General features: G+C 36.2%; 1 protein-coding gene across 1 annotated transcript in view; it reads right to left on the bottom strand.

Annotated features, from left to right (window-relative positions):
- The window catches only part of LOC134817478 (tubulin-specific chaperone D-like), a 44,559-nt gene extending 22,024 nt beyond the window's left edge, over positions 1–22,535 (bottom strand). Inside the window, exons 1-5 of the mRNA XM_063826617.1 lie at positions 22,019–22,535; positions 20,420–20,572; positions 19,971–20,148; positions 19,065–19,276; positions 91–253 (exon numbers count right to left, since the gene is read on the bottom strand). Of these exons, the coding sequence (XP_063682687.1) occupies positions 91–253; positions 19,065–19,276; positions 19,971–20,148; positions 20,420–20,572; positions 22,019–22,531 (1,219 nt within the window). The 5' untranslated portion in view covers positions 22,532–22,535. The remainder of the gene's footprint in view (positions 1–90; positions 254–19,064; positions 19,277–19,970; positions 20,149–20,419; positions 20,573–22,018) is intronic.
- Between the last annotated feature and the right edge of the window lie 131 nt (positions 22,536–22,666).

The raw sequence follows: 22,666 nt of genomic DNA, 5'->3' as shown, positions 1-22,666 counted from the left end.
ACGATCGACTTTTTAAATTAAGTTCTTCAAACGATAAATTAAACTTCAAGTAGGGATTTATATAAAAGCTAGAGCTGTACTGCAACCAACCTCTGAAAAGAACCTCCAGAACTTCTTCGATCTCATCAGGAATCTCATACCCCTCCTCGTCCTCGTCCTCATTCTCAGGATCTTTAACATCCTCAACTTTCTTTTGAATCTCTTTCTCTTTCTCTTTCTCTTTCTCATCACGGGCCCTTGCCAAGAGAGTCAGCTAAGATCGGGTACCGCGAGAAATAACGCCACTTAGCAACTCCGGGGCTAAGAAGGAGATGCCTGGAGAGAATTAATAAGTTGAACTCACTTCGACCCATATTGAATAGATACTATTTGAGGTAGATCAAGTTGCCAAAATAAAACAAAACGTTGCATCACCACCACGCACTCTGTAACAACCGGGGAGGGGGGGGATCAGGTACCAAGTGCCGGACTTCCCCGTTGGTGGGTGGGTAATTTTTTCTCCCAAAAACACAGTTAGTACATTTGGGACTAACTGGTGGGTCACTGGGCCCCTTTTTCCAGAAAAACAGTTAGTACATGGTACTAAAGGGGGTTCTAACCCCAAAAAAAACCCAAATTTTTCCTCAAATTTCAATTTTGGGAATGGGTTTTGAGGTTTTTTTAAAGTTTTTTTTGGTTTTTTTTAATTTTAAAATTTTGTAAAGTCTTTCCTTTAAAGTTTAAATGATCTCTTTAAAAAAAAGCAATTTACTGGGAGGGTATCTTATTCTATATATCAAAAACAGTTAGTACCACCGATTTTTCGACAGTTAGTACCGCAAAAGGCGGCAAAAGGGGTGGGTGGTCTTACGTGTATTATCCAAAAAAAACAGTTAGTACCGCAAAGGGGGTGGGTGTGTCTAGTGAAAAATATCCAAAACTACACTTATCGACGTGAAAGACTCCCCCCCCCCCCCCCCCCCCCCCCCCCCCCCCCCCCCCCCCGGAACAACACACAAAACCACTCCGTTAAACAACAACTAACCCCAAATCCTTTGGGGGCAAGTTTTATCTCAAATTTCCCTCGGGCGGGGTTTTCTGGTTGAGTCCCAGAGACAAACTCCCGGGTTGGTTGCAGCACGTATTTGTGAGGGGGAATTTAAAAAAGGTCCCTCCCGGGCCCAACTTGTATACCCGGGACAAAAGGGCAGTCAGCTTTTCCCCAGCTTTTTTTTGAACCCGGGTTTAAATTATGTAAGGGGAGGGGATTTTTTAGGGGATAAGAAGAGATAAAAAAGAAAAGGGGCGACGTATTTGTTACCCCTCCATATTGCGGGTGGTTGTTTCCCGATAAAAAGCGAAATGCAGCGAAAAATCCTAAATATTGTAAAATTTTCCGGGAGAAATTTTGAAAAATAACAAAAATTTAAATATTGATAAATAAATTTTTTTTATTAAAGTTTCAAGAGGGCTAGTAAAAAATCCCCCAACATAGGGAAAACAAACTGAGCAAAAAACCCCAACTTCCCAAAACCCGGGCAAAATTTTTCGGGCACCTTTGGGCGGGTCAAAATTGGGGGCTAAATTTTATCGTTGGCTTCAGATGTTGAGTAGGGGATGCGGGTCGGTCCCCAAAATTTTGAAACCCACCAGCGCTGGGGGCTGGGCTCACTTGCCGCTCCTTCCCAAAACGTTTCCGGGAAAATTAAAAAATGGTGAGATGTTTTTAAATTTAAAACAAATATACTATATAAATAAATAAATAAACCCCAAACATTTAAAATCGCCTTTCGAAAATTTAAAATATACCCAACAAAGATGTACTTTTTAAGTCATTAAAGGGCGAGACTTTTGTTAAAATTTACCAAGATTAGGATTTTTTATCATTTTCCAATTTTAAACCCAAAATTTTGGGTATGAAGCCCCCAAAATTATGCATTTTCATATAAATTTCGGGACTTTATGGACAAAAAATTAGAAATTTTTATCAAAAGCTAGGTGGAAATAAAACGTTTTTAGCCATTTTTAAAACTTTTACAGTTTAAAAATTTTATCTAAACTGATTGGGGGATTTTTCTTTTCCAAATTTTGTCCACAAAACAAAAATCCCGGCTCCGTTCGCTAAAATAAAGGGGGCAGGGGGAACTTTAAACAAATAAAAGTCATCATCAAGTCTGGAACTTTGTCTTCGAAATACCCTTATTGTGTGTCCTTGTAATTCCTGAGGGGCTATTTTAATTAAGAAACCCCTTAAAAGACCAGAAATGAAATTTGAATTTGTTTTCTAAAACCGAACAGGAAAAAAAGGGGGGGCTTTTGAGGTAAGGCATAAATAGGTTCCCTATCTTTTTTTCCAAAAGGGACCAAAGAAAAAATCTGGGGCAGGCATTTTTCCCGTATCTTTTGTAGTTTATGGAAAACCCTTTTCTGTTAAAACCATAATAACTTTTTTGCAGTAGTCATGAAACAGAGAATTTTGGGAGTGAACTAACTAACTTTTAGTTCATGGAAAGCTTTAAAAACCGATTTTTTAAATAATTTCCCCTTTGATTCAAATCCCCATATTTGGGAAAGAAAGCATTTTTTTTGAGGGGTCCAGTTTAAATTTGGTGATCGAAAGGGAAGCCCGGGTTTCTTGGCCTTGTAACAGGCCCAATGAAAAGGTCTCCTAAATCCATTTTTCTGGATTGGGGCTCCTAGGTCCTATATCAATGAATTCCCTTTTTTTTTCATCATTCATTTTGGGGGAATTTAACTGTCATCCATTGCTTTTCTCCAAAACCCAATTTTTAAACCAGCTTTTAAAATAAAGGATTAAAACGGGTAAACATCGAAAGTAAATACACCTGGTTTTCCATCGGGCAAAACAAAGGTATCGAGAAACCCATATTTTGTGACTTTTTCCTCAAGATCTCTGGAAAACCCAAAAATGAACGGGTTAGTGGCCCCCAAAAATGGGATCCTTAAAGGTTTCACCAATATCCAATGCACAGAAAAATTGGCTATAAATAAACTAAAAATTTACTTAAAAAACTTAAACCCCCAAAGTTTTTTAAAATCATAATGATCATTTTTTTATTTTAAAAAAAAGCTAAATGTGAAAAAAAAAAACTCCCTTTTTTGTAATTGTAAACACAAAATTTATCTTTATTAAGAAGTAAAGCTCCCTAATTTAGAAAGAAAAATACTGGAGGGGAATTTGAACTTACGGGGGGCAATTTTAAAGCATACGCCTAAAAACTCCTTTCCTTTTCCCTCCCTCCCCCCCACCCCCAGCCTCTTCAAATCAAACAATGGGGCCCCAAAAAATACTGGCCCGGAACAGCACAAACTTTGCAGGCCAAAATCACTTTTTCCCCTGTTTCCAACAGGCTCAGAACTGATTTCAAAATCCCCCAATTTCGTGAGGAAGCAATCTCACTATATACTTCTTCCCAAACTTTCGTTAACAATAAAGTTTTTAAAGGGCCCAAATTTAAAAGGGGCCTTTGGGACCCCTTTTTGGGATACCCCTACAACGATTAACTTGTCTATCCATCCCGGGGGAAGTTGGGGTCCAGAAAAAAGGGCGCCCCCTGGTAAAATTTATGATTTCTGTTATTTTTCGGGGCAGCCCGTTCGGGGGGTAGATTTCGAATTCCTTGCCTTTTCCCACAAGTTGGCAATGTTTTTGGGCCCTTGTCTTTTGTTTCTTGTGGATCGACCCATGACATTTTGTTGCGCTTTGAGTACCCACATTTGGGGATCTTGTACCTAGCGGGGAAATTTGTGTGATAGTGTTTATTCCTTGGAAAGTTATTTTTAAAACCAAAGGGTTAAACTAGAAATTCTTAAAATATTCTTGTGATTTTTTTTGGCCTCGTAAAACCCGGGCTTGACCACTTTAAATGGGTAATTACATGAACCAATGATGGACAAGGTTGGGTTTCGATAAAAGAAAAAAAATTACTCACAACAAGAAAAAAAACCACAAAAATAAAATTCGTTCATTTAATCAGTGGAAATGATACATTTGGTTAAAACGTCCCCACCCCCGGAAACTATCCCGCCCTTATTGCACCCCCTTTTTTTAAATCACATCCCCCTCTCTTAACGGGGACCCCCTTTTTAAAAACGCGATAAGCCCGGGGCACTAAAATCACCTTCTAAAACACAGGGGCCCCATTTTCAAGTAGTTTAAATTTGTTGTAACCATTGAGTGGTTTCACTTTCCAAGGCGGGGTGTCCCAAAACATTGAAATTTCTCCATAAAAAAAAAGCAGGAAAAATTTTGGTACGACAAAAGGGCAGTTAACTTTGAGGAAAACCCTATTTGGATTTGGGAAAGGGCCCTGGAAAACCCAAGTTCAGGGGTTTTTAAAACGGTTTTGGGGCAAGTCGGGTTTTTTAAATACCCCAAAAATTATCTAAAAAGAAAATATCTTTTTTCAACACCTCAACAACGGGGGGGGGGGGGGGGCCTTTTTCTTTGTAAAGATGGGGGAAACAACACGTTCTTTTTGAACCCTTTAAGACATCTTTCCAGAAGTGAAACCTGTGCTGATAACTCACCCTAAATCACTTACGGGCTGACACAAACATAACGCCCCTTTTTGGGAAAGGGACCAAACCGCCCTTTTTAAAAAGATATTTGTCCCTTTGGGTGTTAGACACGGTCTAAAAAGCATTAAAACAAAAAAAACCGAAACCCCCCTTTTTCGATATAGAATGTCAAATTTTTTTTGTCCACCTCAATTTCTTCAATTTTTCCCCTTTAAAAACCCAATCTTAGAAGAAAAAGTTTTTAAATCTAATAACGCTCCGGGCCTTTGGGCCACGATTTTAAGTTTAAACGGGCCAAAAAAACCCCTTTGGCTCCCCCCTGGGAAACAGAACATTGATAAATACCTGTGCCACAGCCCACTTCAAAAACTTCCTTGTCCCCTGAAGATACCCTTGGGTTCTTGTAAAATTTATCTCTTAAGCCCTTTTTCGTACTTTTTTCCGCTGCTTTCCGCGGGATTGGGGTAATTTTCGGGGCGTGGGTCCTCAAAATGGGGGGTCCTTTGGGCAGGCCCAAAGTTGGGGCTTTGGGTTTTAAACAGTTTTCTCGGGGGAATTTCCATGTGGGGCCTTTTGGGAAATTTGCCTCTAATTTAAACTTGAAAAATTCAACCTTCCCATTGTTTAAATTCCCCAAATTTGCCTTCTTTTTCTTTTAACCATTCCTGCCCCAACTTTAAAAGTTTGGGGCTTGTAAAAAGGCTTCAAAATCAACTCCAAAAAAATCATCATTTAGCCAGGGTTTAAAATTTCATTTTCCCCAACGTTTCAGCCCTTTTCCCAAACGGACTAAACCCCAACACTAAAATTTTTATTACCCCGATAAAAGTTTATCATTTTAAATGGTCCCTTTAAAAAGGGCGTTTTTCCCCTGAAAGCCCCAAAAAAAACAAGATTCAGTTTGGGGGTTTTTTGGGGGAGGGTCCATGAGGGTGTCCCTCGAGTTTAAAAACCATGTCACAAAACAAACAAAAAAATTTTCCCCTTTTCAGTCTCTTCCTTTTCCAGGAAAGTCTTCTTCATTTGTCAGAAGAACCTAAACTGTAAGAGGGCTGCAGCATGATCCACCGGGAGAAAAGAGAGGGGATTTTGACAATGGGGAAATTTCAATGTGAGCCTTTTTAATCTCAATGTGTACAAGGTAAAATTAACATGGTAATTTTAACAAAGCTTGGAGAATTTTTAAACGATAGGCCCGGGGAAATTTTTTTACTTCCCTACTTTTTAATTTAAAGAGAACAAAAACCGAAGGAAAACACATGTATCTACATTCTACAAATCTAAAAAGAAGACTTTCCAAAATTGGGGATTCATATAATCCGAATCAAATTTTGAAAAATGGAAATAAGGTTTAAAATTAAAACCAAAAAATACAAACATCCAAATCAAATTTTTTTTAAAAAACAGTGAAACGTTTTTAAGCCAAAATTCATCAACGTAAAAATGCAATTTAAGGCCCCCGTTCCCAAAGGGAACACTATCCCCGTTACCCAAGTTCCAAAAACACCCTAGAAATTATCCATATTTTTTTTATATTTCGTTTTTTTCAAGCGTTAGGGCAAACCCCTTTAAAAGGGATTACAATAATCAGGCCCACCATACAATTCCATAATTTCCCCCGGGTTTTAAAATAATATAAAGAGAAAAAACCCATTCGCCCCCAAAAGGGTAAAGTGGCGCATTGTGAAGACATAATGTCTGTAACCCGGAAAAAAAAGCTGAAAATTGGCCACAACAAAACCCTTTTTAATAAAATAAATTTTCCAACAATGCATAAATTCCCCCGGGCCCACAAAAATTTTGGGAATCTTTTTAATATCCCCCCTTTTATAGCCCTTTAAACAAAACTAAAAAATTTCACCCATACCATAAAATTGTTTAAAAAAAATTTAAACAAAAAATTCATTTCAAATTTTAAACCCCTTTGGGGCAGGTTTATCCCCCTTGGGGCCCACTACTCCCCGTGGGCCCGTACCTCATCTAATTTTAGTTTAAAGGCAAGGAATTTAAAAGGTTCCCCCCCCCGAAATTTTGGGGTGGGCATTTTAAAAAATTTTGGTTTACCGACTAAATCATGAGCTGACCCAAAGCCCCCCGAAAGGTCAAAATTCCCACAGTTTTTGATCGGGTCTCAAGAAAATGTCACCCCCAAACGTGGGGAACGGGGGGGCAGATTTGGGCCAGCGTTTATTTAAAGTTTGTCCTGGTTTGACCCGGGCCTTTTGGGTGGGGCTTGGGTAGATTGAGAGATTTTTAAAAACCATCCTCAGTTTAGGTAAATCGCCCACAAATTTTTGAGAAAGGGGTCTGTGGTTTCTGGGTTTTGTTTCGAAAAACGTTTTTTTAGGGATCAGCCGTTAGGGAATCTGAAAAGAAATAGGGATCACGTCACCGATAGTTCACAAAAAAGTCTCCCCAGTAAAAGCTTTTATGACAGAAGACTTTCATGAATAAAACTTTCGGGCGGTCAGAACCCCGAGATTTTTCTTTTAACAGGGCTTTGTAGAAATTTAAAAAATTTTCCCCAAATCCAAAAAATTTTTTAAATTTTCCAAAATTCTCAATTTTTTTCGTTTTTTGGGGCCCGCTCGCCTTCCGGGCCCCATAAAAAATCTTTTATGCGGGGCGGGTTTAAAAAAATTTTCCTGGCGGATTTTCCCGATTTCAAATTTTTTTTTTTAGGGCCCCCCGGAATTTTTTTAAAAAATTAAACCTAGGGTTTCTTTTTGGGGGGGGAAGCAAACCCCAAAATTTTTGGGAAATTTTTTCTAGATTTCCTCCTGGGAACGAATCTGACAAAGGGGGAACGATTTTAGCCCTACATTTTCTGAAATTCAATTTTTAAAAAGGAAAAAATTTTTCTGGGTTCTAAGATTCCCCAAACCTTTTGGGTTAAAAAAAGCCAAATTGGAAAAACCCATGAAGTAACAAAAGTTTATAATTTTTGGGGAAAAAAGTTTTTCACTACCACTTTATCACTTTCTTTCTTCCCGCTAAAACAAAAAAGGTTTTAAAAGGGGAAAAGGGGGAAGGAAGCAATTGAGACCCAAAAAATTCCCAAAAAAACATGGAATTTTAAATTTTTCCCAAAAAAATAATAATGACTATTTAAATTTTTTATTTAAATAAGTAGGAAACCAACAAAAACCTTTTTGCATTATGCAAAGTTTAGAAAGTATTACATCAACCTAAAACTTAAAAAAATGTTCTTTGGGAAATCCTGAAAATAAAGTTATTACAAATTTCATTGGAGACCGTTCAAACATTACCTGATTGATAATGCCCATTATCAAAATGGAAAGGGAGTCTATATTGGGATTTGCAGGGAAATTTTCTTGCCGCCCCCCATCCCCCCATGGGTGGGTTTTGGACCCCGGGGTTTTGACTTGAACTTTGGGCGGGTTCCTATTTTTAGGAATTTTAAACAACCCAATGTAAGGGAACAAAAGCAAACGGGGGAAGCGAAATAATAAAAAAAAACTAGAAAAAGTCCCAAATTTTCACGCCCCTTCTAGCACATCGTAAAAGATTAGTTAAAACGCCCTTTTTTCTGATATTTTTTTCACGCCACCCAAACACGGGGGGGTTGGGGGGGGGGTGGGGGGGGCGGGGGGGCACACATTGAAGACGGATGTGTATATGGGGTACCCCGCTTGCCAATACAGATAAACGGGGGAACACTGTAGACAAACCGGTTTTTATAACTAGGGTAATAAGTAGTAAAATGTTAATTTAAAAAATAAAGGGCAACCCAAATTTTTGGGCTGTTTCCGGGGAAAATGGGCCCCCAAAAATTAGCATCTGGTTTGGGGGTTACTTGATGCACAGGGTTTTTTTTAGGGGTAATTTGGGAAAAAACCTTTGGGCTGGGAAACGAAATTTTTAACGGGGTCAGTGGGTTTTCCCCGACTGAGGGCATTTAAATAACGTCCAGGGAACTTTTTGTCTGCCTTTTACTTAAAAAATTTCCCACTGAAATATTTTCGGGAAAAATTTTCAGAGTTGCTCTCCCAATTTTCCTACTTTTGTCAAAAATTTCCCACTTTTTAAAAAATTTTCCTTTCATTCTTAAATGCGAGAAGCGGGTTTTTGGGGGTATGGGGAAAAATTAAAACAAAGGTTTTTTAGGTCAAAAAATCAACATGAGTTAAACATTTTATTTAACTATTTTTAATTTTAGTTAAAAATGTTCATAGCAAAAAGATCAACTAACGTCTTTACCGTTAAAAAAACAATACCCCCTTTTTAAAGGGCATTTGGGCGTTACAAAAATTCATTAACGGGAAAGTTAAAAGGGGTGACATACCCATTTATTCTTATAAATTTAAAATCATAAAGAAATTGATTGCACTGCTAATAAATAAAATACTTTGTTTTTTTTAAAAAACTTTTTTTAAACTAAAAATATTCTACATGGAATCGGGGGGGAAATAATTACCTGATTCTAAAAAAAACTTTGATCGGGAAGAATTTTTTTTCTTTTTCAGGCTTCGGAAACCGGAATTTTCCCGGTGATATCTTGGGGGGGGAAACCCTCAAAATCGAAATTTCCCGTCTTTGTCCCGTAAACTCGAAAAAGCCTCCGATTCTTCCATCCGACGGAAAAAAAATATTTTTTTTGTTACTCCTAACAGATGATCTAGAATGGAGTAAAAGTTTAAAAATGGTTTTATTTTAGGGATTTGGGTGACAAAAATAAACCCCAAAAAATGGGTTTACTGAAATTTTTTTTAAATTTTAACACCCACTAAAAACAATGGATCAAACAAAATTTTGGGGGGGCCATTTTCTAAAAAGGTTTCCTTTTTCTCTTTTCCTTTTTAAAACGGGGGTCTGTTCCCTGTTTTTTTTGGCCCCTACAACCGGTTTACTTTTTCCCAAAAGTTCTTGGTTTTCCCCAACCTCCTTTTTTGAGGGGGTTGGGTGCTCACACTTGACTTTCCTCGGGGGGCCCAAAACCGGGGGGGGGGGGGTTGTCTCCGTTTCCCCCCCCCCTGGCATCCGGAAAATCCTTTTTAAGGGGGAAAAGGTTTTGGGGATGCAGTTTTTTGGGTTTTGGAAAGATTCCCCTTTGACTTCTTTTAAAACCCCCAGGGAAAGCACTTCCCTGAAGGTAAACTGAGATAAGTTTTTGGGCCCATAAAATACAATTTAATTTTCCGGGGAACAATTTTGACAAACGAGACCAAAACTACACTGAAAAACACTAAAAACAGGGGGCCCCTGTACTTAACGAGGCGGGTGTATTGGTTAGAAATTTTAAAAAAGGGCCCAAGAAAGGGGAAATTTTTTATGCGGAGTAAAAAATGGCCCTGAAACCTTGAAAATTTTCCCGGGCTGGGGAGTATGGTTCCAAATTTTCTCAAGGGGGCCGATCTTCGTTTTTAAGGGGGGGGGGGTTTCATGAAATTTAAACCCCGGCCGCGAAATCTTTAAACCCTTTGGGGCCCAGAAGATGGATTAGAACATTTAAAAAACCCCCCGAATTTCTGTTATCAAGGGTTTTTTTTGGGGGTCATGGCTGCCGGGTTTAAAACCCAAAAAATTTTAGGGAAATAAAAATTTTACCTTTGTATTGAAAAACTAAGCGCCGACCAGGGACCCCCTCAACAAACCCACTTTCCCAAAACCTTTAATTGGATTGGAGTTTTTTTCATTCTATTGTAAAGACGTTGTATGAAAGGGTTTTATGGGGTTCACTATAAAAATTTTGGGAAATTTTGGGTTTAAATAAATTACTTACCTTACTTACAAAAGATAGTTTGAGCAATTGTTTCGTATTTGCTACTTTCCCATAAACCTTCCCCCCTCCGGGTTCTAGTTGAAGAGGGAATACTTTCAAAAAATCCAAAAATTTCGAATATCTTCAAATAGCCCAGTTTAAAGGGGTCTTTGAATGGTAACGGTTTTTAAAATTTGGGGGCATGGGTAAACAAATTTAATTTCCCGGAAAAATTTTTTAATTTTTATTGACTAAAAAATTTTTTCCCTTTAAATTTTGGGGAAAGGGAAAAACTTTCAAAAAAAAAGGAAAACAAAGCCCATGATACAACATAAAATTTTTAGGGGTATGCCGACCCAAACTAAAAAAGGGGAGGAGAAAATCAAAGGGGTTTCTTTGGGGGGTCTTTCCCTTTTTCATTTTCCCTATTTTGCGGGATCTAGGGGCCCTTGTTTCTTTACAAGCCTACAAAAAAAAAAATCAATTGGTTTGGGAAAAAATGGATATAATTATAGAAAAGGGGTAGTAAGTGAAAAAAACACCTAAAACCCCCCCCCTCAAAATACAAAAACAGCATTTTAATTTTAAAAAGTTTTTAATGTTAAATATAAAATTTTTTCCCCGAAAAAACCCCCCATATAACATGAATTAAAAGTACTTAACCTGGGGTGTTTGATAGAATTTAAAGGGCTATTTTTTGGGGAAAAAGCGATTTTCTGATCGGGGTCCAAATTAAAGGACAAAAAACCCAGAAAAGAAAACTAAATCTTTAACTTTAAAGGGACTGCAATTTAACCAAATTTTTTTCTAAAAGGATATATTGATATAAATTTTACTTAAAAATGTTAAAAATAAATTGGGGGCCCGACAATAGAAACTGGGGGTCCCTCATCCGGGCCCGGGCATATAAAACCCTGATTAAATTTTTTTTCTGGAGATCATTTGTTTTTGAGACAAGGAAAGGATGGGATTTTGTTTTTAAAATAAAACATAATTCCAATATTTTTAACCCAAATTTAAAAGATACCTTTTTTGCAAATAAATACAGATACTTAATCCTTTGCAAATACTTGTAAACCCGAAAAACCAAAATCTTTTTTTTAAAAATCTGTTTTATTAAAATAATACAATTTTTTATTGTTTAAAAACTTACAAAACCCGTCAAAATAATATTGGCATGCGGAAAAAAATAAACCATTTCCCGGCATAATCCCTTAATATATAAAAAATTTAAAAACCCTAAAAAAAAACAAAATAATAGTTCCCAAAACTTGGTGAAAAATTAAATTTTAAACTTAAAATAAAGTATATTAAATTTAAACCCTTTTAACATAAAAAAGGGAAAAGGGTTTAAAGCCCCAAAGTTTTAAATAACAAAACCCTTAAGGCCAAATGGGATTTTAAAAAGGGAATAATAAAGTTACCCCAAAAATTTAAAAAGGCGGTAAATTTCCCTTAATTTGTTTAAATCTTTTAAATGGGAATCATGTTTCACCCCTTGTTTTAAAAAGTAAGTGTGCGAGGGTGAAATTTACATTTAAAAAAAGAAAAAATTTTGCTTATTTAAATTTTTAAATATAATTGGGGAAAAAATGTCAATACCTTTCTAAAAAGAACCCTCTTTTCTGCCCGCTTCTAAAAATCTCTTTAAAGTCGGGATTGATCGGGTAAAGCTGCTTGTAGTGCCTGGATTGGCGTAAATTTGGACTTTTCCATACGAAACATATGAATATGGGGGGTACGGTTTGGAAAAGCTGCCATAAGGATAAGGGGGATATTTGTAACCATTAATCCTGGGGGGTGGAGTTGGATTTTAACCCCCTTGGGGGTCCCACGGTGAGAGGGGCTAATAAAATTTGAGTAAGGAAGATACCTTTTCATAGTCAACAAAAAATCAAAATTTGACCTTTGGGTCTTTTATGAATAACAGCAATAATTTCATCAATGCAAAGCCAAATTTACTTTTTCATTGGGCACCTTCTATTTTTATAAACCCCCTTTAGGTAGTTCATGAGGGGGCTCTTTTTTATTTGTAGTCTTTTTCATAACTTTTTGTCTAGTTTTTTAAAAAATTGATATTGGGCCCTCCTTTTTCCAAAGATTTTTTTCCGATTTCCCTTTTTCAATAAAAAAACCCAAATTTTACACACTCTTTTTTCCCTTTTTTTTTCAAAGCGGGCCCAACCCCCCTTTCATCCTTTGGCTGGAAAATTTATCTTTTTCTAATGGCAGCTGGATGAACTTCACAACACTTTGTATGGTTCTAAGATCTGCCTTTATAGATAAAAATCTTTTTTTTTTTTACAGGAAACATAAAATCCTTTCTTAATACTTTTGAATTTTAGGGTCCCTTTAAAAATCTTTAAAAATTCCCTTTTTGACGTTCCCCACCTTTCCCCAAGGATTTTAACCAACAGCATAATTAGGGCAGAAACAAAACGTAAATTTCTTTTACAGTTTTTGAAATTTTTTTGTTGCAGGAGCTTTCAGATTCACTAGTTTCTTCGTTACAAGACTTTCTTCCAAAAGAGGGGTTTTTTGGGAAATCTCTTTTTTTCTTGATTTTCCCCCTTTTTCCCTTTCCCTTTTAGCTATGTTTTTCCCTAATTTTTTGACTGGGTTTTCATTGGGAGAGAAGATTCCTTATTTGAATTTGAATTATAATCAAATTTTTACACAGCAATACAATAAGAAAAAAAAATAATTTAAGAAGCTTCAATCCCGGTTTGGGAGGCATTCAATTTTTTTCAAAATTTTTTAAATTTAATCCTTGTAAGGGGTAGGGCCCCAAAATCTAGGGTACGGGGTAAAATTTTATTTTTTCCCCTTACCCCTGGCAGAAAAAACTGATCCTAGCAGGCCAGGGGGTGGAATCACTCAGTGTTTTTTAAATCTCCCGGGGGAAAATTTTTGCAAGGGTTCTCAAAAAATCTTTGAAAAGGTTTGTTAAAAAATGCCAATGGTACTAGGGCAATAAAACTCAGATGCTGAGGATAAATAAATTGTAAGGAAATTTTTTTGGGAAATTTGGGCCAAATTTACAAATCTGTTTTGATGAAAATCAGCATTTATTACATAAAAATTTTAACTAATTTTCACCTTTCTTTCCTTTAAAAGCAACAGTGACTCGAAAAGATCTGAGAAATTTTCCTTTTAATCAAGTAGTAAACACCCGACATATACATCAGGGGGGCTAATTTCCCCGTAAATTTAGGTGGGTTTTGGGAAAAAAAATTTTAAAACAGGGGTTATAAGGGCCTAAAAAATTCTCCCTTTTTTTGGGGGTTTTAAAACCAAACTACATAAATTATCTACTTCTAAATTTAAAGAGGGCCCGACCGTTGCGGAAAAACAACCCCGGGAAAATTAAACACACAATCACATTGTGGCCCCTTTCCCCCCAACCCCCCCGAGCCAACAGAAATAATTCATGTTCTGGCAAGTCAGACATAATCTGCTCTGACAAGTGGGCGCAGGGGAGTACAGTTGGGAAATTTTATTTTTGATTATTTTTTTCCTTTGGTTTTTTGCCCCCCCCCCCCCAACAAAGTAAACACAGAGAAAAGGGTTTTTGGGCACTTGCATTAAATATTTAATTCCCCTTGGGCCCTACACAAAATCAGCTGAGTCAGTTACTCCTTTTAAGACCAAACTTAAAAACAACTCTTTTTTCTGCATTTATTGTTTTTGGGGATTTACAAAAGGTAAAATGAACTTGTCCCTGTCCCAAAAATTTTTAAAATTAAAACAAAACTCAGTTAATGTAAGGAGGGGGCCCTTTAAAAAAGCACTGGGTTTATTCCAGGATTAAAAAAAATATCGAGTTATATGATTTAGGGTATAAGGCGGTTTTAAAATGTTGTATTTTTTTATTTATTATTATTAAAAATGTTTACGTACTGCTGGTCCCACATATTTAAAAATAAAGTATTAAATTAAAACCCCTCGATCCAAACCCGTAAACTGTTTAGAAAAAAAAATATGTCACAAAAAGAGGCCCCAAATTTAACCTTTAAAAACGATAGGAAAACTTTCTTTTAAATTAAAAGGGGGAGACGTATAATGGTTTCCCTGCCATTTTACTGACAAACCAAAGGGAAACCAAATTTAAACCGAAATTTCCCCCCAAAAACCGAAAAGATATCAACTGAAAAATTTTTTTTGAATTGGGGGCAAATGCTTTAAGGGGCCCCCAAATCAGGGGAGGGAAAAAAAAAAAAATAGGCCCCAAAAATAGGAGTATGAAAGGGAAATCACATCAAAGAGAAAAACAAAGAAAACATAGTTTTGTAATCAGATTTCAAAATCAAAAAAAAAGGGCCCAAAAAGGGTGGGAAAAGGATTTCGAATTGGGAAAAAAATAACACGAAAAAAAAAACCAAGGGATTCTTGCACGATGGGCTAACCATGCTAGCTTTGGCCTAAAATCCCACTTTCTTTTAAATTTTTTTTTTAAAAAAAGGCCCTTTTCCCTTAAATTTTTAAACCTAAGCCCCCTTTCAAGGGAAAAAAAAACCCTTTAAAAAAAAAACTTTGCAAGGGGGCCAAAATGGCGTCGCGGAAAAAAAAGCATTTTTCACGGCAAAAAATTTTCCTTTTTTTTTCCAAAAATTGCCTAATATTTTTTTATTTTGGGTTTTAAAAAATGGGCCCGGTCCCAAAGGGGTTTTTAAAAATTGGGAAAAACAAATATAGTAAAAAAGAAAACTCAGCCATCTAAAAAAACGGGGGGGACTTTTTAAAATTTTCCCCTGAAATTTTTGACCCCCCGGGGGCCTTTTTAAAGGGGGTTTAAATTTTTTGGGAATTTTTGGGGATTTTTAAAGACAGAAACTTTTTTTGGGGTTTCAATAGTTTCGGTAAAAAAAGGGTGGTAAAAAAACGGGAAAAAGTAACAATTTCCCCTTTAAGCAAAAAAGATCACTTTGGGGCACTTTTGGGCAACTCTGTTTACAAAATTAAGAAACTCAAAAATGGGTAAAATTTGCTGCATTTTTAGATAATTTATGAGCTCAATTTTGCTATTAAATTGACATATTTTAGTTATTCTCCATGTTTGTGGCAATTTTTTGCATCCTAGACCAGATGCATATGGATGAAAAATCAAAATATCCAATTATTATAGTTAAAATTGATAAAAATCCAAAAATCGTGATTTTAAAAACGAAATTTTTGAAAATAACAGGAACAATTTTGGTGTTTCAGAAAATTTTGGTCATATAAAATGGGCACAACTTTTGTTCTGATCAATAATTTTTTTCATAATTCAAAAAGATTTGAGTTCCTAAGATAGCTGTCCCTTCGTTTACAGTTCATAAAAGAGCTTAAAATTGATTAAACCTCTAAAAAAACAACTTTTCCTGGGATCAGCCTCCTATTTTTTGACTACAAGATTGCTTAAAATCGGCCCAAAAATTTTTTTCTGAGACATTTTCGGCCCTGTAAATGATTGGAATCGTATTTTTGTACCCAAATTACCTTAGAAACAAAGTTAGGGGCATGTGTGATGGTCCTAAAAAAAAATACCCTATGCTAGCATGACCCCCACTCACAGCCCACTGTGTCTTGTGAAAATATGATAGTATTTGCTTTAGCGCTCGATTTTCATACTAACGCTGTAAATTTTCGAAAATATGCGCGGCGCGCCTAAAATTTGGTTCCATTTAAAATGAATTTTTTGGTCCAAATTATAATCAATATATTTAAAATTAGTCGTTATTACAAGATATGTATTTTTAATTTCCAAAATATAGCACATAAGTACCAAAAATGAAGTGCGTGCAAAAAAGTCTAAATGTTGACCACTTTTTTGATTTTTAACCCGAAGAAAAACATTAGGGATTTGTTTTATTTTTTACACACCATCTTGAGCGGCTGTGTTATAAACTATCTCCATGTAATGCAAATTTTCATGCCGACATGCCAACAAAATTAACTTGCTCAAAATATCAAAAAACATGGTTTTTTGGCCTATTTTTGGCCCCAAAATTTGTTGCAATTTTACCCGGGGAAAAGCAGTCCAAATATCTCGAAACCACTTTTAATCGATTCTACGGTCAAAAATCGTCTAGTAAGGTGTATCTGGGGTCCCTACGTATCGAGCAGAAAATGCCCGTAGTATTGCTCATAACCAGAGCCTCTCGCTTGCAGTAGCGGCGCGACCGCCGGAGGCGGAAAAGATCCTACTTGTGAAACAAGCGCGTCACGCAGTACGCGTAGGCACATGCTATGTGAACCCGTAGTAAAAGCCTTTACTAATTTACGCCCCGCCCTTAAAAACATTTTTTGTTTGATACACTAGGGATTCTAAAACATGAAAACACCTAAAACATAAGCGCACAAGATAGTATTAAAATAAAACAAATTCCTAATTTTTCTTTAGGTAAAAATTTAAACGGATGTTACTCGTCTTAATTTCTTCGAAGTAGCGCGCGCGCCGCTTTTCTTCTGGAAATGCCCGACGGCAAGTGCTACGAAGTAGCGCGCGCCGGGCCAGACCATTATAACAATGGACCATATAATAAAGATTAAGGTAAAAGTCCAAAAAAGTGGCTGAAATTTTTGGCTTTTTTTGCGCGCATTTCATTTTGGTTACTTTGATGCTATATTTTAAAACTTTTAAAAGCACATATTTTTTAATAACGATTAATGCAAATGTATAATATATAAAACTGGTAAAAAATAATTTTAAAATGTAACCAAAATTTTGGTAGCGCCGCGCATATTTTCGACAATTTACACCGTATTTTGTAAATCGAAGCGCTGAAGCAGATACTGTCAAATTTTTCATAAGAATACCTTGGTTTTTCAGTGTTTTCGTATCGTTTCAGAATTCATTCTCCGTTTATATATTATAAATTTTTCCCCCCAAAAAATTATTATGCTAAGTAGGAATCAATTTTTTCTGATATTTTTTAAAAGTATGGTTAAATTTCTTGTTAAGATTTATATCATCTGTCTATCGAATACCAGCTGATTGTCCAATGTCCCATAACCATTACCTAGCCTAACAGTAGGCACAATCATAACCAATGTAGGGGCGATTTCAACACCATGAAGAGCAACTACTTTATTTTTCAAAGAATCAATGAAACAGAAATTTATTTTTTAGCACATTTTACAGAATAAAAAGATGTAGAACAATTCATTAAAATAGAATGCGCTTTTGGTGTATGAATTTTTGTCCTTGACTGCTAGTTGATTTTGAAAGGACTGGTAACTAACGGGGGCAAGGAATGGGTGTGCCTTAAAGCTTTTGCACACATCGAAACGCTAGTTCAGTTAGATTTCATATTAGACCAGAAGAAAATTGTTAGCAGACATTTGGGGTTCTGTTAATAGTTGTTACTGTAGTCTTTCTGTGACAGAAAGTCTACACTATAATATGCTTAAGTTTATATTGTCTTGTTCAAGGATATATAATGCAAGTTCAAGGTGGATATTATCTACTTGAAGCTGGTAAAAGATTATGGCCTTTGTATTAATGGTTAAAATAAGATAAAAAGTCATTTGCATTAGTTTTTAGAATCATTTATATTAGCTGCAGATAGTGTGTTTAAACATCCAGTTTCTTTTTCCTAATCAAATCAAATCAAATCAAAATATAATGACACAAACATCATCACACATCATCAAAAATATATCTACTAAAATTAAAAATTATCTTTAATCTATTGGCCTAAACAACCAAGTTAAAATGAATCTAATTTACATATTCTTCCACTACTATAATAAGTTGATAAAGCGTTTTTTAGCAACATGAGGATTACACATATAGATATTCATTGTGCTTCTCTTTTATTAGCAGCATAATTTAATCCCTCAATCTTTCCTAATATAGTAGTGTTGAAGTATTCCAAGATAGGCATTCTCTGAATACCTGTCTCAACAAATTTTTTGCCCTGAATTTATTTATTTTTACTCTGAAATTTTGGGCCAAACAAATTTTTCCTACACACTAACAATTTTAAACCAAACCCTGAGTGGGGTGCTCTAATATACATAACTTATCATCTATTCAGTATTCACTTATTAAATTGATTGCAAAATGACGTTGCTTTCACCTTAGAACAAGATCACATACCATGAATTCTTACCATATTATTAATCTTAACATTTAATTACATCCTCACAATTAACATAGAACACTCACCACCTTAATAATCTAGGATTGAGTTTCAGAGTAACCTAATAGACACCCACCATATTATGACCCTGTCAGGGTTTGTTACTGGTGGCAACATTCGACAAATTCTTATTTTCTAATATTATCAAATACACTTTTAATATGTTAAGTAACGCTGACAATTGTCAGATAAAGCCAAAGGAACAAATTAAATAACTCAAAATGCTGAGGAACACTGAAAATAATGAACTATGAAATTTAATTTCTGTGCAATGTAATAAAGTCGAAAGTAACTATTGCTCCTTTTCAGTAATGCCTCAATTTACGTCCTCCAACTAAAATTAATGATGAAGTGAAGACGAGATCGATCTTATTGAATGAGACAGGATTTTCATTAATTATGATACACAATGAATTAATTATGATACATAATGTATTATATATGATACATTAAAGCATTAATTATGAGACATAATGTATAATTATGGTGGCTTCGGAAAATGGCTTGTAAAGTTAGATAAACTTAATACAATGTGGACCTGTGTGGCCTTCCTCAAATTGAGTTGCAAGTATCTGCTTGTTTTTAATTTATCAGATTCAATCACACACACACACACACCCACACACACACACACCCATCATAATAATGTCCCACAGAAAGGTGTAACGTAGTATATCTTAATCAAAGACAAGAACCTCCAGAACTTCTTCGATCTCATCAGGAATCTCATACCCCTCCTCGTCCTCGTCCTCATTCTCAGGATCTTTAACATCCTCAACTTTCTTTTGAATCTCTTTCTCTTTCTCTTTCTCTTTCTCATCACTGCCCTTGCCAAGAGAGTCAGCTAAGAGTCGGGTACCGCGAGTATAACGCCACTTAGCAACTCGCGGGGCTAAGAAGGAGATGCCTGGAGAGAATTAATATGTTGAACTCACTTCGTATCAATATTGAATAGATACTATTTGAGGTAGATCAAGTTGCCAAAATACAACAAAACGTTGCATCACCACCAGCTGCACTCTGTAACAACCGGGGGAGGGGGGGGGATCAGGTACCAAGTGCCGGACTTCACGTTGGTGGGTGGGTAATTTTTTCTCCCAAAAACACAGTTAGTACATGGTACTAACTGGTGGGTCTACTGCCCATTTTTCCAGAAAAACAGTTAGTACATGGTACTAAAGGGGGTTCTAACCCCAAAAAAAACCCATTTTACCTCAAATTTCAATTTTGGGAATGGGTTTTGAGGTTTTTTAAAGTTTTTTTTGGTTTTTTTTTAATTTTTAAAATTTTGTAAAGTCTTCCTTTAAAGTTTAAATGATCTCTTTAAAAAAAAGCAATTTCTGGGTGGGTATCTTATTCTATATATCAAAAAACAGTTAGTACCACGATTTTTCGACAGTTAGTACCGCAAAAGGCGGCAAAAGGGGTGGGTGTCTTACGTATTATCCAAAAAAACAGTTAGTACCGCAAAGGGGGTGGGTGTGTCTAGTGAAAAATATCCAAAACTACACTTAGTCGACGTGATGACTCCCCCCCCCCCCCCCCCCCCCCCCCCCCCCCCGTAACAACACACAAAACACTCCGTTAAACATACAACTAACCAATCCGTTGGGCAAGTTTAGTCTCAAACTTCCTCAGCAGGGTGTTCTGGTTGAGTCCCAGAGACAAACTCTCCAGTTGTTGCAGCACGTATTGTGAGTGGGGAAGTATATAGTCTCTCCTGCCCAACTTGTATATCCGACACAAGGCAGTCAGCGTTCCCAGCTTTGTTTTTGAACCCTGGTGATTTATGTAAGTGAGTGATTATTTAGAGATAAGAGAGAGATAAGAGTAAAGCGACTGTAGTGGTTACCCGCTCCATATTGCGGGTGGTTGATTCAGATAATAGCGAAATGCAGCGACATCCTCAATATTAGTCAATATTCCGGGAGAAATTGTAAATAACATATATCTATATATTGATAAATATATCTTTTTATTAAAGTTTCAAGATGTCTAGTGAAAATACCCAACATAGGGACTACAGAACTGAGCAAACAACCAAACTTACAAAAACGGCATCATTTTCAGCAGCCTTGCAGTCAGTAATGAGCTGAATTATCGTTGGCTTCAGATGTTGAGTATGGAGGTCGGGTCTGGTCACCAATTTAGCAACTACCAGCGCTGCTGCTTCGCTCGACTTGTCCGCTCCTTCAATACGATCCTGGGATAAAAAGATGGTGAGATGTTATTAAGTATACAAATATACTATATAAATAAATAAATAAATTCTAACATTTATTACACGCTTCGACATTAAAATATACCCAACAAAGATGTACATTTAAGTCATTCAAGCGAGACTTAGTGTTGAAATACCAAGATTATGGACTTTTTATCAGTTCAGATTTTATGAACAAATATTTGTATGAAGTTCCCAAAATTATGCACTTTCATATCAGTTCAGACTTTATGGACAAATATTAGAAATATTATCAAAAGCTAGGTGGAAATAAAACGTCTTTAGCGCATTTTTAAAACATTCTACAGATGATAATGATCTCACTGAGTAGGGTAGTTCATTCCAAATTTTTGGTCCACAAAACATAAATGCAGCATCCGTTCGTCTAAAATGAGGAGCAGGAGGAACTTTCAACAAATAAAAGTCATCATCTAGTCTGGAACTTTGTCTTCGTACTACCCTTAGATTGATGTGTCCTTGTAAGTACTGAGGGGCTATGTTATTAAGACACTTGAAGACCAGAAATGATATTTTGAACTTGATTCTGAACCGAACAGGTAAAAAGTGGAGCTTTTTGAGGTAAGGCATGATAGGTTCACGTATCTTTTTTCCGTAAAGACCAAAGATAAATCTAGCAGCATTGTTCTGTATCTTTTGTAGCTTATGGAGATTCTTTTCTGTTATACCATAATAGACTGAGTTGCAGTAGTCTATGAAACAGAGAATATTGGAGTGAACTAACTGAACTTTTAGTTCATGGGAAAGCTTTGAACCGATTCTTGATAAGTCCCTTTGATTCAAATAACATACTTTGGAGACAGCATTTATTTGAGAGTCCAGATTCATTTGGTGATCGAAAAGGAATCCCAGGTTCTTGGCCTTGCTAACAGGACAGATTGAGAGGTCTCCTAAATCCATTGTCTGGATTGGGCTGACATATGGTCCTATATCAATGAACTCTGTTTTTTCATCATTCAGTTTTAGGAAGTTAACTGTCATCCATTGCTTTATCTCCAGAAAGCAATTTTTCACAGCTGTTAAATCAGGATTAGAACTGTGAACATCGAAAGTAAAGTACACCTGTGTGTCATCTGCATACAAATGTATCGAGAAACCATATTTTGTGACAATTTCCTCAAGATCTCTGGTATACAATATGAACAGTAGTGGTCCTAAAATGGATCCTTGAGGTACACCAATATCCAGATAGCATTCAGAAGATGTGGCTATAAATATACTATATAAATATACTTATAACTTAAACTCCAAAGTATTTTAAAATCATGAATGATCATTATGGTTATGTTAAAAAAAAGCTAAATGTGAGAAGAATAAACTGCCTTTTGTAATTGTAAACACAAAATTTATCATATTAAGAAGTAGAAGCTCCCTAATTTAGAAAGTAAATACTGACGGATCTGAACTTACGGTGGCAATTTTCAGCATACGCCTAATACTCCATCCTTCCTCCCTCTCTCCATCCAGCCTCTTCAAATCAAACGGAATGAGCACCAAAATACTGAGCCACAGGAACAGCACATACTTTGCATGCCAAATATCACTCTTTTCTGATTCCAACAGGCTCAGAACTGACTCAATATCCGCAACTTCGTGAGGAAGCAATCTCACTATATACTTCTGTCCTCTTACTTTCGTTAACAGATATAAGTATTTGAAGGCCAAGTTTATGGCCATTTGGGACACCTTATCGGATAGTCCTACAACGAGTAACTTGTCTATCCATCCCTGAAGATGTGGGTCCAGAACATGAGGCTGCTCCTGGTAAAAGTTTATGATTTCTGTTATTTTCTGGACATCCCGTTCGGTGTAGATGTCGAATTCCTTGACGTCCCACAAGTTGGCAATGTACTGGTCGATGTCTTTTGTGTCTTGTGGATCGACCCATGACACTGTTGCGCTTTGAGTATCAGCACTTGGCATCTTGTGACCTAGCATGCAGTTTGTGTGATGATATTGTTATCTTGGAAAGTTACTTTTACCAATTGTTGATCTAGAAATTCTTAAAATATGTCATGTGATTTTATTTTGGCCTCGGTCAAACCTGGCGTGACCACA

Source organism: Bolinopsis microptera, chromosome 6, assembly GCF_026151205.1.
Source record: "Bolinopsis microptera isolate Bmic1 chromosome 6, MBARI_Bmic_1.0, whole genome shotgun sequence".
Lineage (NCBI taxonomy): Eukaryota > Metazoa > Ctenophora > Tentaculata > Lobata > Bolinopsidae > Bolinopsis > Bolinopsis microptera.
Note: the sequence above shows the minus strand (reverse complement) of the source record. Positions and strands in the feature narration are given on the sequence as shown.